The 23,676-nt window shown below is 44.2% G+C and overlaps 1 protein-coding gene across 1 annotated transcript in view; it reads right to left on the bottom strand.

Moving 5' to 3' along the window:
• Positions 1–23,676, bottom strand: part of lekr1 (Leucine-, glutamate- and lysine-rich protein 1) — a 179,213-nt gene that overhangs the window by 92,828 nt on the left and 62,709 nt on the right. Inside the window, exons 4-5 of the mRNA XM_067995349.1 lie at positions 1,830–1,949; positions 994–1,169 (exon numbers count right to left, since the gene is read on the bottom strand). Coding sequence (XP_067851450.1) covers positions 994–1,169; positions 1,830–1,949 — 296 coding nt within the window. The remainder of the gene's footprint in view (positions 1–993; positions 1,170–1,829; positions 1,950–23,676) is intronic.

Raw genomic sequence — 23,676 nt, 5'->3', positions numbered from 1 at the left:
GAAGGACCTGCAGCAGCACCTTAAAGAGAAGGGGTGGAAGCATCGAGGAGGAAAGGAAGCAGCAGTTTATAGAGGCAGGGAAATTTTTTGCAGCACCAACAGCAGCAAGGAGATTAAATATTGGAAGCCTTTAATGCTCAAAACCCCAAAGCGACGGCAGTAAAAAGGATGTCAAACCTGCTTTCAGCTTTCCCTGATTGCAGCTAAGGATCCCAAAATGGCCACCTTCCAACTTCGACTGCCTACTTGTAGTGGGCAGGAGTAAGGACTGTCAGTAGCAATGTGGTCAGAGATGAAAATGGCATCAGGGTTATAACTATGTTATCTGATCTGATTTGCATTTATTAATGAAGCTCCTGCCGGTTTCCCTCTGGAGCTCTGGCCGCCGGGATAGATGTCCATCTGAAAATTGGAACGGGCGGATAACAAGTGGCAAGTCAACGCTTCAATTCTACTCATGATTTTGGTCCCATAATTGCCCTGTTTTTTTGGTGCAAACGGGGAGGTAGGGAAATGAAATCACTCTTATGGTGTGCAGTATCTTAAAAATCCCAATGTACAACCAATTCCAATTTAAAAGCAAAATATCAATGGAATAAAAGTTGATTTACAGTGAATGAGAAAAGAAAATGCTCCTTAAACCACAGTTATTTCACTCTGAATGGACTTGGATATTAATTTTGTTAAAGCAAAGGCAAACAATTGTTTGAATTCATTCTAGAATTTGCATCGCACACTGTATTAGGTACATCTGCAACTTTAATAATGAAACACATAATCAAATTTTCTGGTTAGAGAGAAGCATCTAACTCTTGGATGTGCACAAAGAACTCTTAAGGGTGCATTTTAAAATGACCAGTTTGTGTCAAAGCTTTGCAAATCTAATTGGACTAACAAAATACAGTGTGTATAAAACCCTATTACTTCTTGGTATTTAGCTGCAACCCATGAACCACTTTTATGTTTCAGCACCAGTAACAGGATTCCACTCACCCATCTGTACAGCACTCCTGGTGACCTCTATGCAATGCATCAGTGTTTTGCTGAAAGGGCCCCATATCACCAAATTGCCCCTCACTTCTTCCCTAAGCACTGCCAGTTCAATCCTTATTCCCTGAAGGAAAGCGGCTGCCTGCTCCACAATGTGTTCTTGCTGCTTTGTTCTTGCCCTGTGAAATATGATGTTGATTCAGTTCAAAGATAGTGTCCCTTCTGTTAAGTTACTTAGGCCAGATTTTAATGTAGTACTTATTCAGTCCCAATTACATAATCTCAATGCAATCCCACAATCAATCTGAAGGAATTTTTTTTTATTCGTTCATGGGATGTGGGCATCGCTGGCTAGGCCAACATTTATTGCCCATCCCTAATTGCCCTTGAGAAGGTGGTGGTTTCACCTCAAGGAAGCTTAAATCTGAGTGCGTACAAAATAGAAATGCTATCTGCATTAGTGTAACAAAAGACCAACCGCACCCATGAACCTAGACGATTACTTTAACTTGGCTAGGGAAACTGCTGCCTTTAATTATTGTACTGATGTATAAGCATGCAACGTGTCACCTGCTTTGTTTGATCCCCTTTATCCACTGCAAACCAAAAGAATCTGCAAGCCTGCTGGGACATAATAATCGTTTGAAAGGTTCCAAACAGTTGTTAAACATCTGCTGCCTTTTTCCTGTCATGCTATCCTGATTCCTTATTAAAAACAAAACCTTTTAATTTCACATGCCATGTATTCTCCAAGCAACAGAACGATTGCATGCATTTCAGTGATTTTTTCTCTCCGATTGTTCAGTAGTGTTTATTTATGATTTTACTTGCTTCCTTACCTGAAAAGTTTTGATTGGCTCTGAGCTGCTTCTAGCTGACCCCAAATACCCTCCATTTTCAAAAACGTGTTCTCCAGTTCTTTCTGCTTAGCTGCAAGTTGTACGCTCAAGAAATTCAAACTGAAAAATGTGAGAAATGTAATGATTTTACAACACCATGCAAGATAGAGAATGAAGGAACAATTTGGTCGAAACAATGCCTGTGCATTTTTTTTAATAAACCTATCAAACAAATGGAACTAAATTGTTAGAATTAATGCAAACACGTTTAAACATTCTTCTGATTGCAAAATGTTTAGTGCTATGATACTAATGCATTATCTTGAAGTGCATACATTTATGCTGTACACATTTATTCCCCTGGTTAAAATCTTCTGCATTGTTTTGTAACATAACACACAAGATGGCTCATAGAAACATGGAAAATAGGAGCAGGAGTAGGCCATTTGGCCCTTCAAGCCTGCTCCGCCTTCAATATGATCATGGCTGATCCTCTCTCTCAATACCATATTCCTGCTCTCTCCCAATACCCCTTGATGCCTTTTGTGTCTAGAAATCTATCTAACTCCTTCTTAAATATATTCAGTGACTTGGCCTCCACAGCCTTCTGTGGGAGAGAATTCCACAGGTTCACCACCCACTGAGTGAAGCTATTTCTCCTCATCTCAGTCCTAAATGTCCTACCCCATATCCTGAGACTGTGACCCCTCCTTCTGCACCCCCCAACTAGGAGAATCATCCTCCCTGCATCCAGTCTGTCCAGACCTGTCAGAATTTTATATGTTTCAATGAGATCCCCTCTCATTCTTCTAAACTCGAATGAATACAGGCCGAGTCGACCCAATCTCTCCTCATATGACAGTCCTGCTATCCGAGTGATCAGTCTGGTGAAACGTTGCTGCACTCCCTCTATGGCAAGTATATCCTTTCTTAGGTAAGGAGACCAAAACTGCACACAACACTCCAGGTGTGGTCTCACCAAGGCCCTGTATTTTTTTTTATTCGTTCATGGGATGTGGGCATCGCTGGAAAGGCCAGCATTTATTGCCCATCCCTAATTGCCATTGAGAAGGTGGTGGTGAGCCGTCTTCTTAAACCGCTGCAGTCTGTGTGGTGAAGATTCTCCCACAGTGCTATTAGGAAGGGAGTTCCAGGATTTTGACCCAGCAACGATGAAGGAACGGCGATATATTTCCAATTCGGGATGGTGTGTGACTTGGAGGGGAACGTGCAGGTGGTGTTGTTCCCATGTGCCTGCTGCCCTTGTCCTTCTAGGTGGTAGAGGTCGCGGGTTTGGGAGGTGCTGTCGAAGAAGCCTTGGCGAGTTGCTGCAGTGCATCCTGTGGATGGTACACACTGCAGCCATAGTGCACCGATGGTAAAGGGAGTGAATGTTTAGGGTGGTGGATGGGGTGCCAATCAAGCGGGCTGCTTTGTCCTGGATGGTGTCGAGCTTCTTGAGTGTTGTTGGAGCTGCACACATCCAGGCAAGTGGAGAGTATTCCATCACACTCCTGACTTGTGCCTTGTAGATGGTGGAAAGGCTTTGGGGAGTCAGGAGGTGAGTCACTCGCTGCAGAATACCCAGCCTCTGACCTGCTCTTGTAGCCACAGTATTTAAATGGCTCGTCCAGTTAAGTTTCTGGTGAATGGTGACCCCCAGGATGTTGATGGTGGGGGATTCAGTGATATTTATGCCGTTGAATGTCAAGGGGAGGTGGTTGGACTCTCTCTTGTTGGAGATGGTCACTGCCTAGCACTTGTCTGGCACTAATGTTACATGCCACTTATCAGCCCAAGCCTGGATGTTGTCCAGGTCTTGCTGCATGTGGGCTCGGACTGCTTCATTATTTGAGAGGTTGTGAATGGAACCGAACACTGTGCAATCATCAGCGAACATCCCCATTTCTGACCTTATGATGGAGGGAAGGTCACTGATGAAGCAGCTGAAGATGGTTGGGCCTAGGACACTGCCCTGAGGAACTCCTGCAGCAATGTCCTGGGGCTGAGATGATTGGCCTCCAACAACCACTACCATCTTCCTTTGTGCTAGATATGACTCAAGCCACTGGAGAGTTTTCTCCCTGATTCCCATTGACTTCAATTTTACTGTGGCTGCTTGGTGCCACACTCTGTCAAATGCTGCCTTGATGTCAAGGGCAGTCACTCTGACCTCACCTCTGGAATTCAGCTCTTTTGTCCATGTTTGGACCAAGGCTGTAATGAGGTCTGGAGCCGAGTGGTCCTGGCGGAACCCATAACTGCAGTAAGACATTCTTGCTCCTATACTCAAATCCTCTTGCAATGAAGGCCAACATACCATTTGCCTTCCTAACTGCTTGCTGCACCTGCATATTTGCTTTCAGTGACTGGTGTACAAGGACACCCACGTCCCTTTGTACATCAACATTCCCCAATCTATCACCATTTAAATAATACTCAGCCTTTCTGTTTTTCCTTCTGAAGAGGATAACTTCACATTTATCCACATTATATTGCATCTGCCATTTGCGCATTCACTCAACTTGTCTAAATCGCATTGAAGCCTCTTTGCATCCTCCTCATAACTCACGATCCCACCTAGTTTTGTGTCGTCAGTAAACTTGGAAATATTACATTTGGTTCCCTCATCCAAGTCATTGATATATACTGTGAATAGCTGGGGCCCAAGCACTAGTTACTGCCTGCCACCCTGAAAAAGACCCATTTATTCCTACTCTCTGTTTCCTGTCTGTTAACCAATTTTCAATCCATGCCAGTATATTACCACCAATCCCATGTGCTTTAATTTTGCACATTAACCTCTTATGCGGGACTTTATTAAAGGCCTTCTGAAAATCCAAATAAACCACATCCACTGGTTCTCCCTTATTTATTCTACCAGTTACATCCTCAAAAAACTCCAGTAGGTTTGTCAAACATGATTTCCCTTTCATAAATCCATGTTGACTTTGTCTAATCCCGTTGATATTTTCTAAGTGTCCTGTCATTACATCCTTTATAATAGACTCGAGCATTTTCTCTACTACTGATGTTAGGCTGTAGTTCTGTAGTTCCCTGTTTTCTCTCTCCTTTTTTAAATAGTGGGGTTACATTTGCCACCCTCCAATCTGCAGGAACTGTTCCATAATCTATAGAATTTTGGAAGATGACAACTAATGCATCCACTATTTCCATGGCTTTCTCGTTTAGTACTCTGGGATGAAGATTATCAGGTCCTGGGGATTTATTGGCTTTCAGTCCCATTAATTTCTCCAGCACTATTTTTTTTACGAATACTAATTTCCTTTAATTCCTCCTTCTCACTAGTCCCTTGGTACCCTAGCATTTCTGGGAAGTTATTTGTGTCCTCTTCCTTGAAGACAGAACCAAAGTATTTGTTTAATTGCTCTGCCATTTCCCTCTTCCCCATTATAAATTCTCCTGTTTCTGACTGTAAGAGACCTACATTTGTCTTCACTAATCTTTTTCTGTATACATACTTGTAGAAGCTTTTACAGTCCACTTTTATGTTCCTTGCAAGTTTACTCTCATACTCTATTTTTCCCCTCTTAATCAATCGCTTGGTCTTTTTGCTGAATTCTAAACTGTTCCCAATCCACAGGCTTGCTACCTTTTTCTGGCAACTTTATATGACTCCTCTTTGGATCTAATACTATCCTTAATTTCTTTTGTTAGCCATGATTGGGCCACTTTTCCTTTTGTGTTTTTGCACCAGAAAGGAATGTATAATTGTTGCAATTCATGCATTTGTTCCTTAAATGTTAGCCTTTTAATGAAGCTTCCCAATCTATCATAGCCAACTCACTCCTCATACCTTCATAGTTTCCTTTGTTTAGATTTAGGACCCTAGTTTCGGATTGGACTACTTCACTTTCCATCTTAATGGAGAATTCTATCATGTTATGGTCACTCTTCCCTAAAGGACCCCGCACAACAAGATTATGAATTAATCCATTCTCATTGCACAATACCCAATCTGGGATAGCCTGGTTGGCTCCTCAACATACTGGTCTAAAAAAAATCTCGTACACACTCCAGGAATTTATCCTCCACTGTATTATTGCTAATTTGGTTTGGCCAGTCTATATGTCGATTAAAGTCAACCATGATTACTGTAGTACCCTTATTACATGCATCTCTAATTTCCTGTTTGATCCCATCCCCTACATTACCACTACTGTTTGGAGGCCTATAGATAACTCCCACCAGTGCTTTCTGCCCCTTGGTGCTTCTTAACTCCACCCAGACTGATTCTACATCTTGATTTTCTGAGCCAATATCCTTTCTCACTATTGCTCTGATTTCATCCTTTACTAACAACACCACCCCACCTCCTTTTCCTTTTTGCCTGTACTTCCTAAATATCGAATACCCTTAGATATTCAGCTCCCAGCCTTGATCACCCTGCAGCCATGTCTCTGTAATTGCCATTATATGATATCCGTTTACATCTATTTGCGCTGTTAATTCGTCTACCTTATTATGAATGCTTCATGCATTCAGATACAGTGCCTTTAGATTTGTCTTTTTAACATTTTTAGACACCTTAACATTTTTTTGTACTATGGCCCTATTTGTCTTATTACCATTTTTTCTTACTTGGACCCTATTTGTTGTCTTTTATTTGTACGCTCTGTCCCTTCCTGACACAATTTGGTTATCCTTACCCCAATCACATTCCTGCACTGCTTCTTGGTCTTTTCTCTTTAGCATTCTAGATTTCTCTCCACCGGGACCTTCCCGCCTTATTTAGTTTAAAGCCCTATCTACCTCCCTAGTTATTCGATTCGCTAGAATTCTAGTCCCAGCATGGTTCAGGTGTCGTCCGTCCCAACAGATCAGCTCTCTCTTTCCCCATTACTGGTGCCAGTGCCCCACAAATCGAAACCCACTTCTCCCACGCCAATCTTTGAGCTACGCATTCATCTCTCCGATCTTATTTACCCTATGCCAATTTGCTCGTGGCTCAGGTAATAATCCAGAGTTTACCACCTTTGTGGTTCTGCTTTTTAATTTAGTCCCTAGCTGCTCAAACTCCCTCAGCAGAACCTTTTTCTTAGTCCTACCTATGTCGTTGGTATCTACGTGGAACACGACAACTGGATCCTCCCCCTCCCACTCCAAGTTCTTCTCCAGCCCGGAGGAGATGTCTTTCTTGGCCAGAGGCTGCAGAAGACTGCTGAGCTGAATTCAAAGTGCTAACAAAGACACTGACCTTTTGAACTGAGGTGACCTGGAGTTCAGTCACTGGTCTGAACTGGCCAGAACCGGTTTGAATTCGTTCCGCTTCTTAGAGAGACAAAGGAATGGTGATGCTAGCTGAGCCCTTGGAACAGAGCCAATCAGGGGATGACATCGGTCACTCCAGCATCTTTGAGCCAACCGGAGAAGACAGCATCGTTCGAAAAGACAGACTTGGGGAATAAAAACTGAAGAGTTGCTGGCTTGGGCTCAGTGTGTGTCTTTGTTTGTTTGTGAGCAAGAGAGAGAGAGTGTGTGTGTGTGTTTTTGTTGGTGTGTGTTTGTGTCTTTGTTTGTGAAGGAGACTCTGGGAGACTCTGGAGACTAATCCTCGTGGCAGTGAATACCTTACGTCAGGGACGTAAAGACTGCGTCGAGGACGTGGAGACGACGTCGGGAGTAAGAGGGAGAATTGCCTGGCCAGCAGCGTCTCTCTTTTCCGGGTAATATAATATCCTTTCTATTCTGGGACCACTCTGGGAGTGTCGTCAGGAAATCTAGTGGGTGTGCGTTTAAAGCCTGATACTCGGGGAGTATTACTAGAGAAACCTAGTGGGTGTGCGTTTAAATCCTAGTTTGAGTATAAACCTGTATAACCTGCTGTAAACTACATGCCTATATCTAACTAGACGTATAAGCGGTATGTACATGATCTAATAACGTTAATAAAGCGAATTGAGAATTAAGAGAGAATTGACTCTTCCTCTGTGTACTAAGCTAAAACCGTTAACCAATGACTTCCGGTCAACATATTTGGCGTCCCTGGGTGGGCTCGAGGATAAATCTCTCCGTTGCGTCAGTGGGAGCCTCGAGGCGAACCGAATTTGGCAAAGTATACAGAGAACAGGAGTTTGAGATAATTCATAGTTAATAACGTAAGATGACGAATAAAGGGAAATCACCAAGCCCTGGGGACTTGGACTGTTTTGATTGGAAGGGACTCCTTCAAAAATACGTAATAGGGAAGTGGCCGCAATACGGGGAGTATGCGGGTCACATTGGAGACAAGGGAACGCCCGCTGGGGAGGTCCTTTGGGAAATTGCGCAAACAAAAATGTCAGATAGGAAATTTAAAAAGATACAAAAGTCTGTAGCGATCGGATGTTTACTTGAGGAATGGATAGAATGCCGACAGCAGGCTAGGAGAGAGAGAGAAGAGACTCAGAAAATCCAAGACGAATTAGAAGTAGAGAATAAAAAACTCCGTGAGGAGATAGCTCGCCTTAGTGAGAAGGTAACTGATCTACAGGGACAGAGAAGTGCAGATTTGATGCACATGAACCAATATCAGTTACAGTGCGAAAAATTGACTAATGAAAAGAATAAGAGGGAGGGAGAAGCCCAAGCAGCTAAAGCTGAGGTGGAGAGATGGAAACAACAATGTAGTGATTTAAAAACTGCTATGAATGTGATTCACAGAGCAGCTTAGGAGAAGAGGAGTAGTACTGGCGGTCACACAACGTGTCAGAAAGTGATAGGGAGACTGCAAGATCAGCTAGCCGCACAGAGAGGCATATTGTGTGCTTTTGCACCCGGGAGAGGTGAAGAAAGTGGTTTAGGGGATGTAGATTGGGATGATTTAGCAGACAAGGCGGATAGATACAGCAGCGGTGATAGGGAACCTCCACTAGGGGACCCACCGCTAGCATATGCTCCAGAGCAGGAAAAACCGTCTGCCCCAATGGCCCCCCTGGTAACTACTAGAGCACAGATGGGGGAAGATGGTCAGGATATGACATATTCCACCCCACTTGGGGTACAGGAACTGAGGGTTATTGCGAAAGATATTGGAACGTGTGCGCCTGGGGATGATCCTAGGGAGTTGTTCCTAGCGGTCAGGCAACAGAGAGCGATACACGGCTTAGATGATGCTGAGGAAAGGAAATTAATCCTAATGTGCCTACACCCACATATACACTCCGCCCTACCGGAGGAACAAAAACTTGGTAGAGGCACAAATGAAGCCTTAAAGGACCAGGTATTATCTGTCATGGGCGATAACAGAGGGGATCCAGTGGAGGCGCTGATGAGATGCTATCAAAGGAAAGGTGAACACCCCACTGTATTTTCGGCTCGCATTTGGGCGGTGTTTCAGGGGGTCTATGGTACAGACTTAGACAGGGATAATTTACAGCGGGAGGTTAGGAACCGATGGCTGAGAACACTAGTGTCGCATGGCACTGAGGAGTCGAGGAAGGCACTAGATCAGTTTGACCCCGCTGATGACACACATACGGAACCCTGGATAATTAGGAAGATGGTTAGAGTATGGGAAAGGGAAATACCCAAACGATCCAAGGCATCCGGGGACAGAGCAATGCCTGTTAAAGATCAGGTGATAATTTGGAGAAATGAAGGGAGGGGACCTACTAAGGGGGAACCCCCTCCAGCTTATCAGACAGTGGGAAGAGGTAGAGGCAAAGGAAACTTCTCAGGAACGGGGAGAACTCAAGGCGAGGTGTCCAAATGCTATAACTGTGGCCAAGAGGGACACTTCGCAAGGGACTGCCCGAACCCAAGACGAGAGAATGCAGGTCGGGGAAGAAATCAGAGCCTACCCATGGAAGGGCCGAATAGACCAAGTCCTCAGTGTGATACGATAGAAATATCACCGAGTTCTGGGTTGTACCCCGAACTGCAATGACGGTGTCAGGCCTCTCCGTTATGGGTGTGTGACGCGCGGTTGGATGACATGGGGAGACCCCTAGTGAATGGTAGGGTCGGAGGCCGCCCTCTTACATTTCTTTGGGACACAGGGGGATCTCGAACCACCGTTAACACCACTCAGATCAATGACACAGATTGGAAAATTCAAAACAAAATTATTCTCAGTGGATTCACAGGGCATTCACAAGTGGGATATGTGAGTGTACCGTTGGAAGTCGGTGTGGGAGATATAGTGATAGAGCATTCAGTGGTCCTTATTAAATTACCTAGAGAACAAGAACATATATTAGGGAGTGACTATATGGCCAAAGCGGGATTCTGCTTCGACCCTGTTAATTGTATGATTTGGCAAATGCCTTTGGGCATGGGCAGTATAAATCACACACTCGTCCCGGTGGGGGAATATCAGGATAGGATATGCACGATCGGGGAAATGTGGATAGAACCAGGAGAAATGAGTAACGATCGTGAAGTACAACAGATTATTGTACAAAACTCAATAGTATTTGCCCGACATAAACATGATTGTGGGAAAATGACCGGGAGTGTGTGTATACAAGGTCCAGATCCCAAACCACAGAAGCAGTATGGTTTCCCAAAACAAGCAGAAGAAGAGATAGAGAAGGTGATACAGAGTCTGCTGCAGCAAGGGATATTAAGACCAATAGCTTCTACTAATAACGCACCTATTTGGCCAGTAAGAAAACCCGACGGTAGCTGGCGACTAACGATAGACTACAGAGAATTAAATAAAGTCACCCCGTTAACAGCGCCTACAGTAGCAACTAGCCCAGGGACAGTAGTTCGACAAAATGAGGATGCGCAGTGGTTTACGGTTTTGGACATAAGTAACGGTTTTTGGTCTATTCCACTGGAGAAAGAATGTCAATATAAATTTGCATTTACTTTCCAAGGACAGCAATATACATGGACCGCCCTGCCGCAGGGGTTTCACAATTCCCCGTCCATATTTCACCAACGGCTGAGGGAAGGGTTAAAAGGATTCTCAAGGCCTGAATGTCTAGTGCAGTATGTAGACGACTTACTCCTACAAACTGAAACCAAGAAGGAACATTATCAACTGCTAAGTGAATTACTGCAGTTGTTACATGACTTGGGATTAAAGATTAACCCTAAAAAAGCGCAGATCATGAAACAAAAAGTTACTTACTTGGGAATGATTTTGACGCCGGGACAAAGGGACATTGACAAGCGAAGGGTAGAGACAGTTGGCAGACTCCCTGTTCCGCGGGATGTGAAAGGGTTAAGGTCCTTCTTAGGGTTGGTGGGATATTGCAGGGACCATATTGATGGATTCGCCACAAAGGCGGCCCCACTGATGGAATTATTAAAAAAGAATGTGGCCTGGGAGTGGAAAACAGAACACAGCCAGGCCATGACTGATTTAAAGCAAGCACTAGCTGTTGCGCCTGCTTTAAAAACCCCAAATCCAACGGAACCGTTTGCATTGGAGGTGGCTACCACAGACACCACCCTCTCGGCAGTTCTGTTACAGGAGACACACGGAAAATTACGACCAGTAGCGTACGCCTCACGTATGCTCTCACCAGTAGAGCAGGGGTATACGTTATGCGAAAGACACTTGCTAGCTGTCTTTTGGGCAGTGCAGCATTTTACTTATATAGTGGGACTAAATCCACTTACAATATTAACAGAACACACCCCAGTACAGTTACTGTTAGATGGAAGGATTAAGGATGGTTCAGTTAGCCAAAATAGAATTGCTAGATGGACATTGTTGCTGCAAGGGAGAAATATAACCGTAAAAAGGGTAAAAATCACCACTATGTTAGCAGACAACTTAGTTTATCAGGGAGAAAAACATGAGTGTCAATTGATGATAGCAAATGACCCCAAGGTCCCATTTGTATCAAAACAAAAAGGAGGGGGTAAGACGGGGCCTGAAAGCAGAAAGACAAAGGAAACAGGAAAGGAAGAACCCTCTTTTAAAATTTTTGTGGATGGCTCTTCATCAGTACAGGATGGGGAAAGGAGAACTGGCTGTGGGATATACATATACCAGCCCACCTCATTCTTGAGTCCAAAGTTTGCCGGTCCCTATGAGATAGTAGACAAAGCTAGCCCATCTGTATACAGGATATTAACGGCACCAGATAAGAGTGGCTGGTACCACATTAATCAGCTAAAGTTGGTAGGAGAAAAACAAGATAATCATCATTGGCATGTGCTGCTCGATGCTAACGATGTTCCGAATTTTGAAGGTCAGGGAGATCAAGAACTGGACCAGTTACAGGTCCAAGAGGAGGTGATCGAAAACAAATTTGATACTGTGCGTTCGCATGCAGAGGCGAATCCAGGAACACAACAAAAGGAACATAAAACAAAAAGGGGGAATAAGTGGGTTCGAAGAAACGGACGGTTAGAATCTGAAACAAATTGGGAACAGGATTTGGACGGTCTGGCTCAGTATATGGAGAGACTGGACTTATGATAGTACCTAAAAGAAACTGTACATAAGAGCAGAAATTACGCTTGTTTATTCCAGGTCCAGCCTAGAATGAAGGGGATGATGCATTTTGTTGCTATCGGATTGATCGTCATCAGAACTGTGGTTGAACCTGCCTCGGAGTCGTCACGACGAATGAACGTGCCTGAAGCAATGTCGGCGGTGGAAGGATATCCCGAGACCAGGGACAACTTTGCTCTGCAGAATAAGACAGTCCGAACCAACAAAGGGAAAAGAGGGGATTTAAATTTGTATTATACGGGAGTGAATGGGTTAGCGTGTGTAGGAAAGACTTTGGGTATACCGGAGGGAGCGGGAGTACGGTTTTCATGTAACACAGTTCTAGAGGTGACATTATCGGTAATCCCAGAGGGAAATATTATTAATCAATTTGTGGGTCCATTTATGGAGCGACCATCGGGGAGCGACGGTCGAGGTAAAATATGGTCCACTGGGACCACACTTATGTAAATATTGACTGGGGTAGTGACTCATACCAGCAATGTTACTTTGGGGCGGTGTTTCATATTCCCCGGTATGGAGCAATTTGACCTATCCGTTAAAAAGAGTTCATAACGTGGGCAAGTATCATGAGGGTACTTGGATCTCTTTGAGCAATCCACCATCTCATGCTATTGTAATGGATGGTGCTGAGAAAGGGGTAGATTTGTCAAAGTGTCACCAAGGAGGGAATCACTGGGCCTGTCCAGAAGAGATAACGAGACAGAGACTGACTAATTGTGGGTTCAGTACTTATGAAAATTGTTCATTGTCCATTTTGCCAGTTAACAACCAGTCCTTTTTACAATACGCCCTTGTGGGACAAACGTATTACATAGCCACAGCGCCTATGAGCTATAACAAAGGATGGAAACAGTGCCCTCTGGAAGGACACAATGTGGCCATTAACAATGTGACATCAGACCTGGTTGTCGGTGGACAAGTTCTGCCTAAGCCAATAATGAGGATGGTAATAAACGAAAACCTCACAGTCCAACGTACCGATGTAGACCAAGATCTGTGGAAATATGTTCCTACCGAACTACCACCTATTCCGCACCTGACTGCAGATTGGATGCAAATAGCGGAGGAAGCTAATGAGATAATTCATCAATGGACTAAACACACTAAAATAATTAAAACGCATGCTGATAAAGCAGGTGAACTGTTACGGGACCCCGGGTTCTGGAATAAGTTTTGGAATTGGGGATCTAATGTTCAAATACATCCATGGGTCAGGATTTTATCACATGCTGCTGTAATTGTGATTTTATGTGCATTAGTACTTGTCATATTCAATGTATATCAGCTTATAAGGTGGAAAAATGAAATTTTGCAACAATTGAGTATTAGTGCTATAATGAAACAGAAGAAGTGATTATCAACATAAGGACAGTGTGTGAAGTATATTTTATACGCTTCCTTTTTGTATTGTTTATATAACCATTTATATATTTTTTCTATAATCATATGAAATCGCGGATGTAACATACCCATTGGGGGACAATAACGGCCTCAGGAGTGGTACCTAGAAAGGGAGAATAATGATCCTAAGATAGGCATCTTTGGATCAAAAGGGGAGAGATGTTGGCCAGAGGCTGCAGAAGACTGCTGAGCTGAATTCAAAGTGCTAACAAAGACACTGACCTTTTGAACTGAGGTGACCTGGAGTTCAGTCACTGGTCTGAACTGGCCAGAACCGGTTTGAATTCGTTCCGCTTCTTAGAGAGACAAAGGGACGGTGTGCTACCTGAGCCCTTGGAACAGAGCCAATCAGGGGATGACATCGGTCACTCCAGCAACTTTGAGCCAACCGGAGAAGACAGCATCGTTCGAAAAGACAGACTTGGGGAATAAAAACTGAAGAGTTGCTGGCTTGGGCTCAGTGTGTGTCTTTGTTTGTTTGTGAGCAAGAGAGAGAGAGTGTGTGTGTGTGTTTTTGTTGGTGTGTGTTTGTGTCTTTGTTTGTGAAGGAGACTCTGGGAGACTGGAGACTAACCCTCGTGGAAGTGAATACCTTACGTCAGGGACGTAAAGACTGCGTCGAGGACGTGGAGACGACGTCGGGAGTAAGAGGGAGAATTGCCTGGCCAGCAGCGTCTCTCTTTTCCGGGTAATATAATATCCTTTCTATTCTGGGACCACTCTGGGAGTGTCGTCAGGAAACCTAGTGGGTGTGCGTTTAAAGCCTGATACTCGGGGAGTATTACTAGAGAAACCTAGTGGGTGTGCGTTTAAAGCCTGATACTCGGGGAGTATTACTAGAGAAACCTAGTGGGTGTGCGTTTAAATCCTAGTTTGAGTATAAACCTGTATAACCTGCTGTAAACTACATGCCTATATCTAACTAGACGTATAAGCGGTATGTACATGATCTAATAACGTTAATAAAGCGAATTGAGAATTAAGAGAGAATTGACTCTTCCTCTGTGTACTAAGCTAAAACCGTTAACCGGTGACTTCCGGTCAACATCTTTAACCCTGGCACTGGGTAGGCAACGTAGCCTTGGGACTCATGCTCCTGGCTGCAGAGAACAGTGTCTAACCCCCTGACTCTACTGTCGCCAACTACAACCACCTTCCTTTTCACTCCCCCCACTTGAACGGCTTCCTGTACCATGGTTCCTGGGCTGGCAATTCCTTACTGAGCTATTCTCCTCTGCAACTCTATCCTTTGTCATCCATTGCCATTCTTTGCCCTTTCTCCCCCAATCTCCTTTCTTCCACTGCTTAAGATCCCCTGGCTCTGATGGTAGGTGCATTTTAGCTCAAGCTACAAGTTCAAGCTGCAAGTTGAAAGCTACCTGTGCAGAGCTCACTGCCCATCCCCCAACCCTTCTTGGTCTTTGTTTTCATTGAGTTCTTTAGAACTGCTGGAACTCTGCTGAAATTTGACTTTCCAGACCTCTGGATTTCTCTGCCATTGGGACTACACTGCTCTACAGGACTACACTAAGACTTGGTTGCAGGGAGTCTGCTCTGCTACTCAGTTAAGAACATAAGAAATAGGAGCAGGAGTAGGCCAATCGGCCCTTCGAGCCTGCTCCGCCATTTAATAAGATCATGGCTGATCTGATCCTAACTTCAAATCTAAATTCATGTCCAATTTCCTGCCCGCTCCCCGTAACCCCTAATTCCCTTTACTTCTAGGAAACTGTCTATTTCTGTTTTAAATTTATTTAATGATGTAGCTTCCACAGCTTCCTGGGGCAGCAAATTCCACAGACCTACCACCCTCTGAGTGAAGAAGTTTCCCCTCATCTCAGTTTTGAAAGAGCAGCCCCTTATTCTAAGATTATGCCCCCTCGTTCTAGTTTCACCCATCCTTGGGAACATCCTTACCACATCCACCCGATCAAGCCCCTTCACAATCTTAGATGTTTCAATAAGATTGCCTCTCATTCTTCTGAACTCCAATGAGTAGAGTCCCAATCTACTCAACCTCTCCTCATATGTCCGCCCCCTCATCCCTGGGATTAACCGAGTGAACGTTCTTTGTACTGCCTCGAGAGCAATATGTCTTTTCTTAAGTATGAACACCAAAACTGTATGCAGTATTCCAGGTGCGGTCTCACCAATACCTTTTATAACTGCAGCAATACCTCCCTGTTTTTATATTCTATCCCCCTAGCAATAAAAGCCAACATTCCGTTGGCCTTCTTGATCACCTGCTGCACCTGCATTACTAACTTTTTGATTTTCTTGCACAAGGACCACCAGATCCCTTTGTACTGCAGTACTTTCCAGTCTCTTGCCATTAAGATTATAACTTGCTCTCTGATTTTTCCTGCCAAAGTACATAACCTCACATTTTCCAATATTGTATTGCATCTGCCAAATCTCCGCCCACTCACCCAGCCTGTCTATATCCCCTTGTAGGTTTTTTATGTCCTCCTCACTCTCTACTTTCCCTCCCATCTTTGTATCATCTGCAAACTTTGATATGTTACACTCGGTCCCCTCCTCCAAATCGTTAATATAGATTGTAAAGAGTTGGGGACCCAGCACCGACCCCTGCGGAACACCACTGGCTACTGGTTGCCAGTCCGAGAATGAACCATTTACCCCAACTCTCTGCTTCCTGTTAGCTAACCAATCCTCCACCCATGCCAGAATATTACCCCCAATCCAGTGATTCTTTATCTTGAGCAATAACCTTTTATGTGGCACCTTGTCGAATGCTTTCTGGAAGTCTAAATACACTATGTCCACTGGTTCCCCTTTATCCACCCTGTACGTTATGTCCTCAAAGAACTCAAGCAAATTTGTCAGACATGACTTCCCCTTCGTAAAGCCATGCTGACTTTGTCCTATTAAATTATGTTTATCCAAATGTTCCGCTACTGTCTCCTTGATAATAGACTCCAAAATTTTACCCACCACAGATGTTAGGCTAACTGGTCTATAATTTCCAGCCTTCTGCCTACTACCCTTTTTAAATAAGGGTGTTACATTAGCAGTTTTCCAATCTGCCGGGACCTTTGCCGAGTCCAGAGAATTTTGGAAAATTATTACCAAAGCATCCACAATCCCTACTGCCACTTCCCTCAAGACCCCAGGATGTAAGCCATCAGGTCCAGGGGATTTATCCGCCTTGAGTCCCATTAATTTACTGAGTACCAATTCCTTAGTGATTTTAATCGTATTTAGCTCCTCCCCCCCTAGAGCCCCCTGTTTGTCCAGTGTTGGGATATTCTTAGTGTCCTCTACCGTAAAGACTGAAACATTTTTGCCATCTCCATGTTTCCCACCATTAATTTCCCAGTCTCATCCTCTAAGGGACCTACGTTTGCCTTAGCCACCCTTTTTCTTTTTATATAACTATAGAATCTCTTGCTATCTGTTTTTATATTTTTTGCTAATTTATTTTCATAATCTATCTTCCCTTTCTTAATCAATCCTTTCGTTACTTTTTGCTGTCTTTTGAAGACTTCCCAATCTTCTATCCTCCCATTAAGTTTGGCTACCTTATATGTCCTTGTTTTTAGTCGGATACGATCCTTAATTTCTTTACTTAGCCACGGATGGCTGTCATTTCTTTTACACCCTTTTTTCCTCAGTGGAATATATTTTTTTTGAAAGTTGTAAAATAACTCCTTAAATGAACACCACTGCTCATGTACCGTCTTACCCTTTAATCTATTTTCCCAGTCCACTTTGATCAATTCCGCTCTCATACCATCATAGTCTCCTTTATTCAAGCTCAGTATGCTTGTTTGAGAACCAAAGTTGCTTCAAGTTTTAAGGTAACATTTTGCTAGCCTGCAGCCCATCCCACACTTGCTACTGTTACTTGCTGAGCTTCTGACTGTACTTCAGTGCACTTTTAGGGCTATAGTGTTAAACAGAAGGGGTAGTATACCTGACTAGGGGCATGCCGTATCCCTTGGATAGTCCCCAATCTTTGGTCATCTCTGCTTACACAACTTTCACCTATGGCTCCAAGTAGTCACTTATGCACGGCAGCGGCCACACTTCAGGAAATTGCCTCAGCTCGCAGGCTAAACTACGCAAGGGTAGCCCACGGATTTTTATCCCGGGTGATAGAGACACTCATCTCCTCAGTGCACGAGGAATGCTGTGACGAATTAAGCAGACTAAGCAGACATGCTAACTTCTCCGGCTAAGAAGGTATGGTAGTAAGGCTTTGTGAAAAGCTCAGGTATTCGGTATGGGTGCATCAAATACTGCAAGCTATCTACTGCAGCCCTCCCCCCATCTCCAAACGTCTCAACCTCGTCTTGCCACTGGATTCGGATGTGGGGGCAGAAAGATTAAGGCAAACTCTGTGCAAATTTTCCTCACTTAAATCAACCCCACGCACAAGTGCCATTCATCTCATATCTCTTTGGTTCTCATCATTACCTTCCTTATCTTCATTTCACAAACCCTGTAGCAACAGGCAAGCAGTGAAGCAGCTGGTGAGGTTACACTGCAAGCTCTAATTGCAGACCTGCACATGGGCAGCACAGGACATAAGACTGTTCCTCACTGAATGAAGTAGCAGTGGAATTTGGCAGCCTTCTGGACATCTGAGCAGCCCTCTTTAGGACAGCACTGCTCACCTCCATGGCATGAGGAAGGGGCTAGAAAAGGTGCCCTAAAATTGACCACTTCTTTGTTCCCTGATCAGCATGCTGCAGCTGAAAGACAACCTATTTTTGTGGTTTTTAACATCCAAAAATCAAGAACCAAATCTTTCCCTCTCAGAATTGCAGCCTGGAATTTTAGAACACTCATGGACGGTGATTCCACTCATAGATCTGAACACTGATGTGCGCTGATTGCCAGAGAACTGAACAAATATAAAATAGACATTGCAGCCCAAGTGAAATTCGTTGGCCAACTTAAGGAAACTGGTGCTGGCTTTACCCTCTTCTGGAGTGGCCGGCCCAAAGAGGAACAGCGGGAGGCCGGTGTTGGCTTTGCTATCAAATCCAATATCACAGACAAACTTGAGAACTTTCCCAAAGTATCAATGACTGCCTGATGACACTAAGATTGCCACATGCTGGGAAATGTCATACCACCAACAGTGCCGATACATGGCGAACCCAGATGAGATCAAAAACAAATACCATGAAGATCTATATCACACTATCTCTTAGGTACTCAAGAATGACAAACTCATATCCCTGGCAACTTCAATGCTCGTGTTGAGTCAGACCATCAAACCTGGCGGGGCATCGTTGGCAAACATGGCATTGGAAATTACAACAGCAATTGCCTTCTGCTCCTAAGGCAATGTGCTGAACACAGCCTTACCATCATCAACACCATCTTCCTGTTGCTAAAAAAGAACAAGACACCTTGTATGCACTCTCAGTCCAAACACTGGCATTAGATTAATTACATCCTACTCAGGAAAAAGAACATCAATGATGTCAAAATCACCAAAGCAATGAGAGGTGCTAAATGTTGGACAGACCATCGCCTCATTCACCCAAAACTCAACATTTACATTAAACCTCTTCGGAGGCCCCAGGGCAAAAGAAGCACCCAAGAAATTAAATGTGAGCAAACTCAAGTCTGTTTGCTCAAGACAAGAGCTCTGAATAGCTATTCAAAAACATTTGATCACTGTAAATTCAGCTTTTGGTGACACTGAAGCTGGCTGGAGCTGCTTTAGAGATGCAGCCCACAAAGCACCTTTGAAAGACTTGCGCCCCACTGCTGTAAACGATATAATATAAAAAGGCTACTTGATGAGAAACACCACCTGTACTCATCATGGATAAAGGACAAGTCGTAAACCAAGAAGAAGCAAATTTATGGTAACATTCGTAAACGAACTAAGGATTATGTGTGACACCTGGTGGAGCAAAAAGGCAGATGAATTGCGGTCCTTACTGAGGACAGAAAACAGAGAGTAGGGTTAAACGGGTCACTTTCAGGTTGGCAGGCTGTAACTAGTGGGGTGCTGCAAGGATTGGTGTTTGGGCCTCAGTTATTTACAATCTATATTAATGACGTAAGGACCGAGTGTAATGTATCCAAGTTTGCTGACAATACAAAGCTAGGTGAGAAAGTAAGCTGTGAGGAGAAAACAAAGAGTCTGCAAAGGGATATAGACAGGTTAAGTGAGTGGGCAAGAAGGTGGCAGATGGAGTATAATGTGGGGAAATGTGAGGTTATCACTTTGGTAGGAAGAATAGACAAACAGAATAGTTTTTAAATGGTGAGAAACTATTAAATGTTGGTGTTCAGAGAGACTTTGGTGTCCTCGTACAAAAAAGACAAAAAGTTAGTCTGCAGGTACAGCAGGCAATTAGGAAGGCAAATGGCATGTTGGCCTTTATTGCAACGGGGTTGGAGTACAAGAGTAAGGAAGTCTTACTACAGTTGTACAGGGCATTGGTGAGACCTCACCTGGAGTACTGCGTACAGTTTTGGTCTCCTTATCTAAGGAAGGATATACATGCCTTAGAGGCGGTGCAAGAAGGTTCACTAGATTAATTCCTGCGATGAGAGGGTTGTCCGAGACAGAGAGGGTGAGTAGAATGGGCCTTTACTCTCTGGAGTTTAGAAGAATGAGAGGTGATCTCATTGAAACATATAAGTTTATGAGGGGGCTTGACAGGGTAGATGCTGAAAGATTGTTTCCCCTGGCTAGAGAGTCTAGAACCAGGGGACATAATCGCAGGATACAGGTCGGCCATTCAAGACTGAGATGAGGAGGAATTTCTTCACGCAGAAGGTTGTGAATCTTTAGAATTCTCTACCCCAGAGGGCTGTGGATGCTGAGTCATTGATTATATTCAAGGCTGAGATGGATAGATTTTTGGACACTAGGGGAATGAAGGGATATGGGGATCGGGCAGGAAAGTGAAGTTGAGGTCGAAGATCAGCCATGATCTGATTGAATGGCAGAGCAGGCTCGAGGGGCCATATGGCCTATTCCTGCTCCTATTTCTTATGTTCTTAATCTTAGTGGTTGATGAAACCACTCATCTCACAGACAAAAATCAGAACAACAATCACCGACCCACTCCACATCTCCCTCTAGAATGTCCATTCACTTGCGAACGAGGCCCTTGCCATCCATGACCTTATTATGGATGATTGCACTAACAGCATGGCCTTGACAGAAATTTGGCTCACGGGTGATGACACCTTCCCCCTTACTGAAGCCTTCCCACCTCGGTATACCTTCCATCACCTGCCATGTCCAAACCGGTGTGGCCTTTATCACCAAATCTCATGTTTGTCTGTCTCACCCACTCCTCTGGCTCCTTCCAATCCTTTCAGAACCTCATCTTGTTGCACACCTCTTACCTCTCCTTTAAAATCCTTGTTCGTTACCATCCACTGAAGCCCCAATTCAAGTTTTTCACCGAGTAATCCTTTCACTCCTTTCCTTCCCTCAGCCTCTGCACCGAGCGACTTCTAATCCTCGGCTATTTCAACCTCCATCTCAACTCACCTTGGCCTCGCTCCTCTGAGTTCACTGCCCTCCCTTAACCTCACCCTCCATATAAATTCTCCTACCCATATTCACAGCCACCTCCTCGACTTTGCCATCTCATGTGACCTCTCTATTCCCATAGTATCAATCACAGAGGAGGCCATCTCTTCCTGGTATCCCTCACTACTCACATCCTCCTTCCAACTTCACTTCTTTCTGCATCCACCCCTGGAAAAAACTCTCCCCCAAGTCACTTACAATGGCACTTTCAAACTCCCAATTGTCTAGCCGTTGGCCCTCCATTCACCATGATCTGCTAAATCACAACCTCCCCTCCACCTTTGATGTTTCCAGCTAGACCCTTATACTCTCCCATCCTGGCCCAACAGGCACAGACTTGAACATATATGGCACAAAAAGCCATTCATCAAGTCCTGCTTTCTTCTGCCAAAGCTGCTCACTACTCCACGATCACCCTGAAGTAAAGATAACCCTCAGCTTCTTTTCTCTACTACCAACTGCCTCCTTAAACCCCTCTCCCCTGCCCCTTCCACCATCACCTCCAGGAACTCATGGACTTCTTTGTTACTAAGATCGAGATCATCCGTTCAGCTTTCTCTACCGCATACCTACCGTCCCCTTGCCCACCAAACCATGGTTTTACCCTGCTCTAGCCCTGAACTCGCATCTTTCTCTAGCTTCTCTCCTATCTCCCCTCATACACCTCTCCGAGCTCATCTTATCCTTGAGATCCATCCCCTGTCCTCTTGGCTCTATTTCCACTAAACTACTGATCACCCAACTTCCCTTTCTGGCCCCCATGCCAGCTGATATTGTAGATTGTTTTCTCTCCCCAGGTACTGTCTCCCTCCCTTTCAAATCTGCCATCATCTACCCCCTCCTCAAAAAACCCACCTTTGACCCCTGTGTCCTTGAAATAACCACCCCATCTCCAACCTCCCTTTCCTCTCCTAAGTCCTTGAGCATTTTGTTGCCTCCTAAATGTTTCCCGTACCCATCTTTCCCACAACTCCGTGTTTGAACGTCTTCAATCAGGTTTCCACAGCTGCCACAGCATTGAAACAGCCCTAATCAAAGTCACAAATGACATCCTCTGTGACTGTTACCATGGTGCACTATCCCTCCTCATCCTTCTCGGTGTCTCTGTAGCCTTTGACACGATTGACCACACCATCCTTCTCCAACGCCTCATCGATTGTCCAGCTCAGTGGGACTGCCCTCGCCTGGTTTCACTCTTACCTGTCCAGTTGTAGCTAGAGATTCTCCTGCAATGGCTTCTTTTGCATCATTACCGCTGGAGTCCCCTAAGGATCTATCCTTGGCCCTCTCCCATTTCTCATTTATATGTTGCCCCTCGGTGACATCATCCGAAGACATGATGTCAGGTTCCACATGTACGCTGACAACATCCAGCTCTACCTCAGCATCACCTCTCTCAACCCCTCACTGCGTCTGCGTTGTCAGACTGTTTGTCCAACATCCAGTTCTGGATGAGCCGTAATTTCCTCCAATTGAACATTAGGAAGACCAAAGCCATTGTCTTCGGCCCCCCACCACAAACTCTGTTTTCTCGCCATCATTCCATCTCCTCCCTGGCCACTGTCTCAGGCTGGATCAGACTGTTCACAACCTTGATGTCCTATTTGAAGCTGAGCTGAGCTTCCAACCCTATATCCTCTCTATTACAAAGACCACCTACTTCCACCTCCGTAACATCGCCTGACTCTGCTGCCACCAGCTTATCTACTGCTGAAACACTCATCCATGCTTTTGTTAGCTCCAGACTCGATTATTCCAATGCTCTCCTGGCTGGCCTCCCATCTTCCACCCTTCATAACTGAAAATGACTCATTTTGTTAATTGGTCTATTGTTTATTAGAGTTTGGAAAAGTTAGCCTAAAGAAGGTCCTCAAAATATGAAGGGACAAAAGTCAGTGAAAATATTAACTAGAGTCTAATAGCAATGAGTCCAGATGATTCACTTTTAGCAGAACAGTGAAAAATACAAATTTGAAATAACTACAAAAACATTCATCCAAAAAGGAGGTTCATGCTATACAATTGGCTGTGCACTTTGAGTCGCTACAAATTACTCAAACATGCATCAATCAAAATTTTTAAAGAGAAAATTAAACTCTTGATCAAGTTGTTCCTTCCATAACTTACTCACTTCCGGATCTAATTCCTGTAAATATTTCCCAGTTATTGCTCTGGTCAGCGTACTCTGTGTCACTAAATCAGTCCTGAGGGGCCATGATAACTGTTTCCTCTACTAGATAAATGATTCAGAGTTCCTGTATGCAGTCCACCTCCTATGACATCAGTCTTTCAACTTAAATTCAAACAGTTTCACAAGCATGGGTATTGCACAGGAATGGTGAGCCCATTTACCTAAAATTCCTAGCAGGCAAATGTCACAACAACCCAGATAGTCTTAATAATTTACTTATTTTCTTACTATTTTAGTTGGTAATTCACAACCACAATGATTATGGTTGAGAAAAAGAAACTTAAAATAGCTT

Source organism: Heptranchias perlo, chromosome 13 (genome assembly GCF_035084215.1).
Source record: "Heptranchias perlo isolate sHepPer1 chromosome 13, sHepPer1.hap1, whole genome shotgun sequence".
Lineage (NCBI taxonomy): Eukaryota > Metazoa > Chordata > Chondrichthyes > Hexanchiformes > Hexanchidae > Heptranchias > Heptranchias perlo.
The sequence above is the reverse complement of the archived record's forward strand: the minus strand, read 5'-3'. Positions and strand labels throughout refer to the sequence as shown.